Source organism: Aethina tumida, chromosome 3 (assembly GCF_024364675.1).
Source record: "Aethina tumida isolate Nest 87 chromosome 3, icAetTumi1.1, whole genome shotgun sequence".
Lineage (NCBI taxonomy): Eukaryota > Metazoa > Arthropoda > Insecta > Coleoptera > Nitidulidae > Aethina > Aethina tumida.
Genome location: NC_065437.1, coordinates 9,780,696 through 9,794,992, shown reverse-complemented (window position 1 = coordinate 9,794,992; position 14,297 = coordinate 9,780,696). Strand labels below are relative to the sequence as shown.

The 14,297-nt window shown below is 29.0% G+C and overlaps 1 protein-coding gene and 1 non-coding gene across 2 annotated transcripts; one reads left to right on the top strand and one right to left on the bottom strand.

The window, feature by feature from the left end:
* Positions 1 to 394: 394 nt before the first annotated feature.
* On the bottom strand, positions 395 to 522 carry LOC126265184 (U11 spliceosomal RNA). Its single transcript, XR_007547726.1, has one exon. It is a non-coding gene; the product is annotated as a U11 spliceosomal RNA (small nuclear RNA).
* Positions 523 to 2,953: 2,431 nt separating this feature from the next.
* Positions 2,954 to 12,940, top strand: LOC109608550 (putative carbonic anhydrase 3). Its single transcript, XM_020024990.2, has 7 exons — positions 2,954 to 3,102; positions 6,964 to 6,996; positions 11,344 to 11,493; positions 11,552 to 11,678; positions 11,933 to 12,038; positions 12,093 to 12,317; positions 12,379 to 12,940. The coding sequence occupies exons 1-7, from the start codon at positions 3,057 to 3,059 to the stop codon at positions 12,574 to 12,576; spliced, it is 885 nt and encodes a 294-aa protein (XP_019880549.1). The 5' UTR covers positions 2,954 to 3,056; the 3' UTR covers positions 12,577 to 12,940.
* Positions 12,941 to 14,297: the final 1,357 nt, after the last annotated feature.

The window sequence follows — 14,297 nt, the reverse complement described above, 5'->3', positions numbered from 1 at the left end:
ATCCGACTGGATTTTTAAAGAGACATCATGCACGACAGAGGCAGTAAAATTCTGCAAATTTGCTTTATAGTGGGAATCTTTTACTGTCTCTGTCATGTTTGATGTCTCTCTCAAAATTCAGTAGGATCAAACGCTTTCCAATCGGCATATACATTGAGTATATACAGACTTCGGAAATTTAATTTAATTACATATAGACTAACAAGTAAACAGCAACCTTAATTTAACACATCAACACAATGAACCAATAATTGAGGTGACACACTCCCATGCGAAATCCTATAAAATGAATGGGAGGGGGAATGCATTCATCTCTTTCTTTCTCGTGGGATATAAGATATCCTTCCGATATTGTGTATAAGAATATATTATTTGTTTCATTATAAATTTAGAGGGGGGCGTCTCTGGTGCATTGCCAAGAAACTGCCTCCCAAGGAAAAAAATTATGTGCTGAGCGAGTCTTGATGGTCCCACCCCACAAGTCAAAGTTAGACCTGCGTGCTATAAAGTAAGCAAGCACTGAGATGTTCCAATTAAAAAAAAATTGCCATTTATTGAACATCGAAGATTAAACGTCGGTGACGTGTACCTTATCAAGTCACCTATCGATCAATTTCAAAAGATTTTAAATTTGCAGGGATCTACAACAATTGCTTCTTTGCCCGTGTAAAAATGTCAAAAGTTTATTTGATCCTCGTTAACAGTTAAAGCTTATTTTTTATTTGAAGTGTGGTATTTTTATTTTACGGTTGTGTCAAAAATTGTGAAAGCAATCGAATAAGTGATTTAGTAGTTACACAACCCTTTTAATATCACATCTTTTTTAAAAATTTGCATACAAAATCAAATGCAGAAAGGTGTGTTTGACAACAAAAATTGCTTAATATTCACAGAGATGTAAGATATTTTTTTGCCGACTGTAATCTTGTCGACATATTAACAGGTTAGTTGTGCGATTTTCAGTTGTAAATATATCAGACATTTTTCATAATACATTCACCTCATCAAGAGCTATTTGAATATTATATAATAAACAATGAACTTGACCTTAATTGTTTTTTAGGCTTCGCTAAGTTTTTCTTTGATGATTCTATCTACTGTCTAATGATAAAATTGTTTACAAATAACAAATTACATTTTTAAGTCTTATGTACAAATGTTTAATTAATAATAGTTTAGTTTTTGATTATTGATTTTTTGAAATATTAGCTTGTTTCCAAATGTTTAATAAAAAAAATATTTACAATCCTAAGTGAATAGAAAGTACGAAAAAATTCGAATGTTTAGGTTATATAATTTCTAATACAGAATTTGCATTTGATCGTCTTCGTCTACAGTTTAAGTTTCTAAGACCTAGATTTTTTGCACAACACGAACTTTGATCATTGATTAAAATATTGAAATCTTCAAGGCTAAATATAAATTAAACCATCACAGTTTATACAAAAAAAGACGAATGAACGTGTATTTTACTACAAGAAAAATCCTATTGAAAGGGATGTTTCGCCGCATTACATTGCGCCTGAGTTCACTTAAATAATTTAGAGCGTCCCCTTGGGACTGGGGCAATGACGAAGCGAGGAAAAAAGCTCTTTTGTTTCCTAACAATGCGCCCGTTAAAATGGTCAGTGTTTTTAAAACGTACCGTCGATTCGATTCAGCTTTTTTGTTTAATGTTAATAGACGCAATTTGACAACAATTAAGGATGTGCGTAAGAATCAGTCTGAACCTTAATTAGGTTCAAATTTTGTATTAACGTATTTGAACCTTGGAGTGGCAATTTTGATGAATGTCTGATGTGGAGAAGGTCAAAGAAGAGTCTTCATGTAAAAGACTTGCTGATAAAGTAAAATAAAGTTTACATTAGATTAAAATGATTGGAAATGGCCAAAACATCAAATACCACTTCAAACTATTATTTCCCTACTTGTGATGAAAAGTGGCGACAAACAAATTAAATCAATCACTTGATATAAACCTGTGATATTGTTTTTATCTATTACAAAACATATCAATTTATTATTCCATCATTTATCCAATTCATAAATCAGTCGGCATTGTATTGTAATAAAGTAATTAATTAACAAAGTTAATTTAAATAGTATTGGACGCGCCGAATGAATTTTAAACTAAAAAATTTATTGAAAGCAGCCATTTGAATGCAGGTTGGCGACACTTAGTATGTAAAGACAATATTAGGATAAATCAAATCTGGAGATGAACGGATGAATATTCAGTGTCGATATTATCGATTCATTAGGGGTAAAAATCGTAAATAATATAACATAAAATTGAATCCAATTTGCATTGGTAAGCTGAGACGCTTTCGGGATTTTTAATATTTAACCTTCGACGTATTTTTTTTTTGAAGAGGACATTTCTTCCTCATACTAATTTTTATCATAAGATGCAATCTGTTTGTCAACACCGATGTTTTGTAAATTGTGTCTAATTGTAAGTCATTTTGAATACGTATTTGATTTCTGACAAGAGAGCAATTTCAAATTTACACAAGATGTTAAAAGTGTTGTTCTATTATTATTTCATTTGAATATTTTGAAAATGTAGTTAGTTATTGATTGTTGCAATTCAGTAATTAGCACGTTCATAAGGTCGTCATTATCAAATATATTGGAAAACTGAATTTCTATTGTTATACTGTTACCAAGTGCTTAAAATAAATGGAAATAGCTCCACATTTTCAAAATATATATATATTTTTTATTCTGGCTAATATTTTTGACGTATATACGTAATATTTTTCAATTTAATTACATAGTCCCCACAAATATAGGCAATGAAATAGCAAAATCATACATCGCTTGACACTGATAATGTGACAAGTTAATTTAGATAACGGAAGCAGCATAGATCGCAAACGAAAATCACGATAATCGTTGTAAATTGATCGGACGATTGAGTTTGGCGTGCGGATCACGTCTTGAGCATCGGATTCTGTCTCTGCACTAACGTGGGGCGTCCTGCCAATATAGTTGCCGGCGAACGGTCCTGCCAAGCACACACCACTGTGATTTTGTCATCAGGTGTTTTTGAAATGTCTCGCGTTCACCGAGTTTCTATACTCGTCCTTTTATTGAGCGGTAAGTCGTTAATCTATATTACTCATTTACGAGTGTTATTTATTTTTTTTTTCATTGGTTTTAAAATAGTTTCTAATTAGTTCCTGTAATGAATGCCAGTTTTAAAAAATATATATTCTAGGCACATTTGATTATCTGGGAACAAAATGTAATTGTGGCAGTCTAATTAGCATTTAAATTAATTTCACTTCGAATTTATGTTTTCCAAAGTACAAGTAATTATTAATAACTATATTTTTCTTAAAATTAAACATTATTAACCATTTTTCCTCCTCTTAAAATCATTAATAAATAATACTATTAAATAATTTCTGTGATTTATAGTAAATAGATAATAAATTATTATTTAAATAATAATATATTGAAATTTATATGATTAAATACATAAATTAGACGAAGATTTGTTATGTATTTTTCAAATGTTTCTAAAATAACAATTTTACAATTTCTAGTAATATTTTTATTATACAATATATATTTTTAATTTGTTATTAAATTTAATTTACTATTTCAATTCAATTTTCAATATTTATAAAATGTATAAATATACACGTTTCAGACTAAAAATTTATATTTTTATTAATTGTATTTTTATTTGAATATTGGTATATACAAATTTAAATAACTGAATACTACAAAACATTTTTATTTTAAAAGTAGTGAATTTAATAATTTGCTAAGTTTTAAATAAACATACTCATAAAAAAAAATTAATAATTAGATAATAAATTATTATTTAAGTAACAGTATACTGAAATTAAATAATCAATTAGACAAACAACAAGAATAACAATTTTATAATTTCAAATAACATTTTTATCATACAAAATGTACGTTAATTTATTTTTTCATTTAAGATTTCAATATTTACAAAGTAGATAAACCAAATATATTTCACTCAATTACACTATAACAAAAGATTAAATATATACGTTTACAGAAGAAAATATATGTTTAAATAACTAAACTAAAACACACAGAAAAATGTATTATTATTTGTTAATATTTGTATTTTTATTTGAATAATGTTAATTAAATTTCAAATTTATAATTAATTAATTTGAACATCATAAATATTTATTCTTTTATATGGTTTATCCATATCCACCATATCCATGGTATAGCCATTTTATTTGTAAATATATATTGAATTAAAAATCCAAAAATATACAAGGTGTGTCATTAAAAATAACAAAGGTGATGTCCGGTGAAACCGGAAATGAATTTTTATTCAAAATAAATGAGAAAAATAGTTAATTAATGTCAAGTTATAAATGCTATAAAAATTTTAAATAAATACTTTTTTTGATTCTTCCCTAAATTTTAATAAATAAATTTGCTGAATCACTTCGTATATATTTTTTTAAAGCAGCCACTCAAAAATGTTATAACAATGACTAATTGTAATATTTATTTCAGAATTTGAAATTAATTACTTGTTTAAATAAATTCTGCTGCAGTTTAAATATTTTAATAATTTTTGTGATTATTAAATTTTTTTTTTATTATTATATATGAAGACCTACATTATTTAATTTCTTATAGTTATTTTGTTAATTTTATTTACATATTAATGATGATTTAAAGTTAAACACACTTTTGATAATGTATCAAATCGACAAGTTATCTTAGTTATTATTAGTAATGAAGGTGTTAATAAATCTATTGATCAAGCCAATTAATCAAAGGTTGAGAATTTACGTTTAAATCTCGAGATATGGTAGGTTTATTCTATTTTTTCAACAAAATAAAAAGACATCAAAGTTTAAAACACTCCAAGTTATAAATGCTATAAAAATTTTAAATCAATACTTTTTTCATTGTTCCCAATCTTTTAATAAATAAGTTTGGTGAAATTAATTACTTGTTCAAATAAATTCTGCTCTAGTTTAAAAATCTTAATAATTTTTTTGATTATTATTCAATAATTTATTTAATTTCTTATAGTTATTTTGTTAATTTTATTTACATATTAATGATGATTTAAAGTTAAACACACTTTTGATAATGTATCAAATCGACTAGTTACCTTAGTTATTATTAGTACTAAAGGTGTTAATAAATCTATTGATAAAGACAATTAATCAAAGAATGAGAATTTACGTTTAAATCTCGAGATTCTATTTTTGCAATAGAATAAAAAGACATCGAAATATAAAGCACTTAAAACTTCTAAATTCTAAATTATCTGTGATTCACAATTTTCACTATAAATTATATTTCTCACTATAAAAACATTGAAAAATTCTATTTTTATCTAAATAGAAATAGTTTTCATTCATGTCTTTTGTAACCTTGAAGGTCGTGGATATAGATTTTTCTTATTCTCTACGTTTCTCTACCTTTCGCACAATTTACTGTGGTGTACAGTGAAGCTCTTGAAAAGTGCTTAACTTTTAATTATAAAAGTCGACACCTTGAGTTTTTGTTTTAAAATAACTGGAATATTTTTATTTTTCAATGTCTTGTAAATATTTAATGGCTGCCCAAGTTGATCGTGAACAGATACAACACATAGTCTATAAATTTTCAAATTGACTTGAGTTATTATTATTTTACTATTTTTATCCCCTTTACAATATTATAATAAAACGTAGTTTTATCGCCTTTACTATACTAAAAAAAAATGTAGATAAGAATTCAAAAATAAGTTATTAATCAATGATAATTATTTTGCAATGTTTTACTTATAAAATCATATTCTAAAATATTTGTGATTCACGGATTCACTTGAATTTTAATTTTTGCGACTATTTCTAATCTATTTCTCAATCTATTTTTGCTGTGAGAATAAAAATAGTTTTAATTCTTGTCTTTTATAACCTTCAGGGTTGTCCTATAGATTTTTTCTTATTCTCTTATAAATCTTTCCCAAAGTTTTTTGTGCTGAACGGTGAAACTCTCAACTTTTTATTAAAAGAACTGGTTTTATTTATCCACGTCTTATAAATATTAATAAAGTTCCAAAAACTCTCGATTTCAATATTCCATTATTATAACGCAGAAAAGTTTCCATTTCGTAAATTAAATATTTAATTGCATTCTTTGTTACAAATTGCACAAATATGTCACAAATCAAAAGAAAATGTTTGTGTTTCATGTTGTTGAAACGTTGTTGGAAAGTTCGATTTAATTATTAAAAAATATCACAAGATAATAAAAGTTATTCTTGACCTCTGCATGGCAAAATAATAAATTATCAAATGACAGGCAAATTGAAACGATGCTGTTAACACAGACAAAAATAAAATTATTATTTTTATGAGTATAAACATTTAACAAAGATGATGGACATGTTTAATATAGTCTCATCGAATGTAATTAGTCGTTAACAAGTATAAAACTTTGTTATTACAATTATACGATTATAAGGTTAAGTGAGTTTGATTTGCTTTATAAAACGTCAGGCAAAAATCACTTAAATAATTGTTGGAACAAATTTAGATTTCGTAATTGTTAGGTAATAAAAACAAATATTTATAGTTTTAAATATGATTTGTTTATTTGTACAGGCGCTTTGGCAAGTTTCCTAGCTTTTAAACGAAGTAATAGAAATTTAAAAATGAGTACAAGTAAATCAATCAATTAAAATAATGTAACGAACCGAAGCCCCAAAATGCCCTCAACATTGACACACATCTGGGTCAAGTGCACGGGTGAAAAAAGTGTTCAATTGGCGTAAAATTAAAAATCGACAAAATACAATTACGTTTTTAGCAAGTTAATAATATAAAACATGAACAACAAAATAATTATTTGCGATAAGACTCAACGTCCATTCATTAGACAAACAAGCAAGTTTGTTGACCCAATCAAGATTATTTTTGATTTATAATTCATTATTTGCTTTAATTATTGCAGGTTTTACAATCGGATGGAAATACCACGATGAAGGTACGTTAAAATATTTGATTATTTGATTTTTGCAAGAGATGCGTTCATATAAGGAAACGGGCAACAAGATAAACGGTGGGTTAGTTATATGTGTTGGAACGTTTCCAACCAGACCAAAATATTTCGCTGTGACATACGAAAATCCACTTATCTAACCTGTTGATATGTGTTTCGAAAATATTTAACAGTGGTTCACCGAACGGGCCCGTAAAAAAATTGACAGGAAGTATTTATTTAGAGGATTAATTTTAATCAACGGCCATGTTTTAATGGGTGAAGGAATTTTGGCAGTTTTTCCCTCACCAACATTAATATAACGGACAATAAAATATTTCCCACATCATTTATAAATCCGTGCAACAAGTTTTGATTGTGATGATGTAGGTTGAATTTTCAGACGGCTCAACAAATAGGAAATTTTGGCGCACGTTCAACTAATCTTAAATAAACTTCGCGGCAATAAAATAGTACATTTTCCGACGTTATGTGCTGCACAGCTAGTTAAAAACCGATTGAAATAACATCATTAAAGCTCGTTAAACTTTTTATTATGTTCATGTATTCATAATTTATTTTTAAACTGGCAAAATTTAAATATTTTTTTACTTTTTTGCCTACAATGCTTCCTTTGTTTACCCTCGTTTTAGCATATTTATTTTTTAAATCTCGCAGCAAACAATTCGATCTAGTTTCGTGAGTCAAATAGAGGAGTTTAAATCAGTATAAACCGTTTATCTACTTAAGACACAATGTGTGACAATTTCCTTATAGTTATGATTATGATACTTGTAACAAATTAATATGACTCAGTTTCACAATAAAAATAAATGGAATATTATTTAAATTTAGTTTAGATAAAATGGTAAAAATTTAAATTTGTCCACAATACGACAAAGTTAATTAGGAATAACACTAGAATTAATTAAACTGTCTAGACCACAACACACACAAAAACAATTTACTAAAGTTCAATTTGAAATTTGAACACGGGTCACCAATATTTATTTATTAAGTGACACTAATATTAGAATAAAATTAAATTTTACCATCTTTAACATACAGTATTGGCAAAAAGTAGAGCAACTTTTTACTAAATGTTACTAATCTCTACAAAATTCGCAATAATTTTTAATTTTATAGTAAAGTAAGTAAAGTAAACTGAGTTAATATAATGCCTCGCGGAAAGAAATTATTCCCCGAATTAAAGTTACGTAGATTAAAGAATCATTCTTTCAATCCGATTAGTGAAAAATCAATATCACTCGAATATAACACGTGTTTTATAATAATTTTTAAGATTTGGTGATGTGGAAGGAAAAAATAAAACTGGAAGACCAAGAAAAACCAATAGGTTTCAGGATAAACAAATTTTATCCCACTCCAAACATGATTCTTTCCTGAGTTCCAGCATAATAAAAGGTCTACTTGAGACACAACTTGAAATTAATGTTTCTTCAAGTACCGTAAGAGATAGATTACTACAAGCGGGTCTTCATGTGAGAAGGCCAGCCAAAAAACCACTACTATCAAAGCAGAACAGACGAGCCAGAGACGAGTTTACCAGGTCCCTTTTATACTGGACTTGGAAATGAGCGATCTGGAGTGATGAAATCAAGTTTAATCTGGTTAGTAGTGATGGGATTTTATACGTAAGGCAACCTATTCATGAAAAGTTTTCCATGCTCACTGTTAAATACGGCGACAGGTCGGTAATGGTATGGGGCTGCTTTTCGGGATTTGAAATGGGTCCTCCTTGAATAGAGGGTATTATGGATCGTTTTATATAGAAAAATATGCCACTAAATCTTTATTTTCAACAAGATAATGACCCGAAGCACATTTCAAACTATTTGAAGCAGTGGCTTTTAAGGGAAATGATTAATGTTTTGAACTGGCCATGCTAATTTCCCGATCTAAACTCCATTAAAAGCTTAGGGGAGATAGTGAACAACAAAATAAGACACAAAGATTATAGTAATCAGCAAGATTTATTTTCTGCCTGGTAAAATATGGATCCAAATATTATTGACCGTCTGCTGTTGCTCTACTTTTTACAAGCCTAAAACAAGTAATCATCAGTAAAATTAAACTCTTTTATTTATTGTTTAACTATCTAATTGTTAAATTTATAAAGGAAAGTTAATTTTCACATTTTTTTGAACATAATAAGCAGGGCAAAAATTATTTAAATTTTAAAAAAGTTGCTCTACTTTCTGCCAGTACTGTATATGGTGATTCACCTAACTTATTCATTAGAGGTTTATGAAGAAGGGAAAAAGGTATTGACTTCACAATTATATACCAATTATAATTTGACTTGAACTGCTCTCCTAATTTAAGACAAAATTTTATTTTCGGTTTTGTCTGATGTTATTTTCATAAAAACAAATACACTGTATATTTTTGAATTTTTAAATTATAGTCAGTACTTGTTAATTTTAGTAGTACATTTGGGTACATTTTGTGTGGTACCCTTTGGGTTTTATAACTGCTTCACATCACTTGGGCACTGATTGAACCAATTTGCCTCTGTTCTATTGAATACCAACCCTTACACGATGTTACAAATAAATCGGTCTTGTTTCGCATATTCGTACCCCTGATTTAATGTTTAACAATTTCCTACAGATTCTCAATAGGGTTAAAATCTGAACTTTGTGTCGGCACTTAATTACATTGACCTTTACATTTAAAAACCAATCCTTAACTAATTTTGAGGTGTGTTTTGGATCGTTGTCGTGTTGTAAGATATAACTTATAGACATTTTTTCGAACAAATACGTCTCTAAAACATAACTAAGAATGACACTACAAACAAACCGAACCATTATGGCCCTCTATAAGGTGGATTGGACTAATGCCGTAGGAAGAAAATCACCCCCATACAATTAAAAATCCTCCACCATGTTTAACAATCGGCTTTACGTATTTTTTATTCAATCGTTCACCTTTCGGAGGTCGAACATGGACAATACCATCACTGTTAAACAGATTAAACTTGGATTCATTGTTCACTGTCTACCCAATGTGCTCTTGGGCAAATTGTAGTCTGGCTGCGATGTTCTTCTTTCGTAGAAGTGGTTTTTTTGCTGGTCTACAACTTTTTAAGCCAGAATCCAAAAGTCTTCGTCGTATAGTCCTAGTAGAAATACCAGATTTGGCCAATGATAAGAATATGTCAGCCTCAGCAATGGGCACAATTTTTATTCCTGACGTTGGGTGATTTTTTATAGTCACTTGAAGATTCACCAGGTGCTAATATGTCACTGATTCTATATTTCCGGATTACCTTTACCCATTTTAAAGAGGTTATTAACACATTCAGACAAATAAAACACTTTTTTCGCCTTAAATACCAAAAAATACAACCAAAAATTTCGTACAAATCTTGGTGTGCAGAGTGGGTAAATGGCCTAATCATTATAGTATACAGTATGTCTATTATATTTTAGAACATTAATAATATTAATATTACCGTACAAATTTTCAAAATATTGAAAATTAAGAAATTATGGGCAATACTGTAATTGCAAATAAAATAATATGTATAAATAAAGTTAATTGAGTTAATAATTTATTTTCAAACACTTTAATAGACTGATGATCTAACTGAAATGTGTTTAACGCCATCAATTTTGGTGCTAAAATATTCATTTTATATGTAGAAATGTATAAATGTATACCAATTTAATTTTATTAAAACATATAGTGTGACTAAAAACAGTGAAATAAGTTTTTGATGTTTTAAGATGCACAAAATTAAATGTAAATAACAAACACCCTGTATACAATTTGAGAGTACTAATCATGGCTTCCTATAGGATGAGTCCATAAAATGAACTTCTCTGGAACAAAATTGGTGGCTTTGCAGACACTTTAGTTGAATCATCCTTCTGTCAATTGCTATAAAAATTTCAAATCCATATCTTCTTCCATTCTCCATAAACTTCTAATGAATAAATTAGGTGAATCACTGTGTATAAAACAAAATCAATAGAATTTAAATTGTTAAATAGATTAAATTTGTTCACAATTTAAAAAAGTTAGATACGATCATTAAAATGAAATCAAACGAACCTACGACAACATTAAATTTTAACTCCCAGAACATAAAAAACGGCACGTGGTAAATTTATTTTAGCTGGAACAATCAAAATTTAAATATGACCAACGTTCGGCAATGTTTATTAATGTGAGTTAGTCACTAATATTAGAATTAAATTAAACATTAACTTCTAGAACATAAACATGAGCCGGTGAAGTAAATAAAATTTTTCACGATCGATTATGCAGCACTGAATGTCGTCGTGATAAACATTCTAATAAGGTTTTCTTGTCTTCTTTTAGAACATTGGCCATCATTATGTAAAAGTGGCAAAATGCAGTCGCCTATTGATTTGGAAACTAACGAGGCTACGCCAGTATTTTACACACCCTTCGTTTGGGAGAACTACTTCACCCAGGCCCAAGCTCGCGTAAAAAACAATGGTCATTCAGGTAACCATTTTCAGTACTTTTATGTCCTGAGAAGGTTTTAAATAATAAAATATTTTAGCGGAGGTCCGATTGAAATTGGACGCAGAAAACGTTCCGGAAGTCAAAGGGGGCAACCTTCCCAACGTCTACGTCTTGGATCATTTGCATTTCCACTGGCACTCGGAGCACACAGTCGACGGTTCCAGGTAACTTACCTTTTTCAATAATCCCGTTTCGTCGGAAATTCAGGTCGACGTGTGCGGCCGATTCAGTTCGTTAGTCGCCATGAATATTCGTTTAGAGTTTTGTTTCCCCGAGTTTGATTGTTCTGGAAATTCGATTTGAGGAAAACAAACGCTCGAATTTCGATAGCGTTGATTGGATATTTGCACAATCGACCATTACAAACAAAACGGATTTGTCGATTTTAATTTGTTGCTTGGATCACGATTATTTTTAGTTATCCGCTGGAATTGCATTTGGTCCACCATGCCAAACAATACGGCAATTTGACTGAGGCTTTGAAAGATCCACAGGGCGTTGCTGTTTTCGGCGTACTGTTCGACGTAAGTTTCCCCAATTATTCACCCTTCAACTATATAATGTGGCTATTTATTCAGATATCTCCAGACGATGACAACCTGCTCAAACCACTGATTTCAGTAATGAAATCTGTAAAATCTAATAACGATCTCAGGGAAATGGATAACTTCAACGTTCTTTATTTCTTGCCGAGAGACACCGCAGGATATTTCAGATACGATGGATCGTTAACTACGCCAGGCTGTAATGAAGGTATTTTATGGACCGTTTTTACCAACACTCTTCCTATTTCCAAACAGCAGGTAAAACTTTTATTGACATTCGAAGCTTTATCGATTTTTCTCTACGTCAACTAATTTTCAGGTGGAGGCGTTTGCTGAAATCAACGATAGCGAGGGCAAAAATCTACAGGAAAACTTCAGGTCGTTGCAGGAACCAAACGACAGAAAAATATTAATTAAAATTAGTCCGGTGAGATCCAGGAGTTCGGGCTCAATGATGAACACTGCGTCTGTCATAGTGCTAATTGGTTCCGTTTATTTATTTGCCATTATGTACTAGTCTTGTTTTGTGATATTGAGGGATCTGACCAATTGCTCTAATAATATTTAATGTCAACTGAGACAATTTTTCACCCGGACAAACTTATAGTATTTATATTACATTAAGAAGTCTTAGTTTCCATTATTTTTGTTAATTTACTTACGCTTTGTAAATTTTGAATTATATAAAATTATGTATTAAGTGCCATGTAACAAACCAAAAATGTTTATAGACTTAAATGAAAAATACAAATACAATTTAAATGTGGTTTCAAGCAGTACTAGTTACATTTTTTAGTTCTGAAACCTTAGGATACTTGCGTTCTGAACTGATATTTTTATTTAAGGAGAAATATATTGTATAACATACAAAGGCTTATTTATTTGATATTTTAATGGATGATAAATATAACCCCGAAATTACTTTTTTTTAAGTTATTTCGTTTTAAATAAGAATGCAGTTAACTTTTTGATTGAAAATCAAACAAAAAAAATAATTTATAAATAAATTATAATAATTATTTATAAGTACATACTTATTTCATCTTCGGCTACCTGAATATTAATTCCTGGTTCTTCCAGTGGTAACCCTTCAACTACCACTAGATTAATTAGCTGGATTATTCTTTCATCCAGATCAGATAACTGCATTGAAGAATTGGGGCCCCCACCAGTACCTCGTTGGTACTACCCCAAAAACCTAAACATTTTAAAATGTGTATAAATGTATAACTATTATTATATATCATTAGCATAATTATTTACCATTTTCAACTGTTTTGTCGTTTTTGTGGATCTTCCATTTTAGCAGTAGCAGCTCTATCATCGTTTCCCACCTTTCTTTATAAATTTCATATTGCGCTGCCTCGTTTGATAAGTATACCATCGTGGGATTCTTTTCCAAAAAAGTAGCCAACGAATTTAATGGCTTTTTTGTCGATCTATTCCGTTTTTTAGTTTCCATTTTTTGAAATTAAACTGCGGCTTATACGCATAAATAAAACAAACACATGATGGGACAGAGTTGTCAAAGTTCCACTAATTTTTAAATTTAAGTCTTTGTTTTAATTGCTTTTTCAATACTGTTGTATTTATTTAGTACTAACTAATGTTTTTCACCTAATTATTCTTTAAATCAATAATTTATATGTATTTTCTCATTTAATAACTTTCTTACATTACAAGACCTGGCAACGTCGCATAACTAGACGTGTAAAAAGATGAAAACCACTCCTAATATCATTCTGTACTATGACCATGTTCTATATAAAGTTAAAAATAACCAAAAGTTAAAATCAGTCGTTACAGAATATGACATTGGATTAAAATTATAAACGTCTGGTTATAACCAGTCCGATATACATAACTAGAAAGTTACAGAATAGACCCCTTGGTGGGCTATATGGGAAGCCCCGGAATTCCACCAATTACTTCATAATATTTAATGCCATTTACACAATGTTTCACCCAGTTAAACTTACATACAGAATTTTTTATTATACGAGAATAATTGAAATTTAAATTGATTTGATTACTTTATAAATTGAAATGATTAGAATTATATATTAAATGTCATATAACAAACAAAAAATGATTTATAAATTTATATGTGTAATACAAATACAATTAAATCTGTTTTTTACACGACTGCAATTACTAAAATTTAAATTTAGAAGTGTTGTAAATTTGTATTAAATTGTTTAAATATTTAAACATTTTATAAGAATTTTTATATTTTTT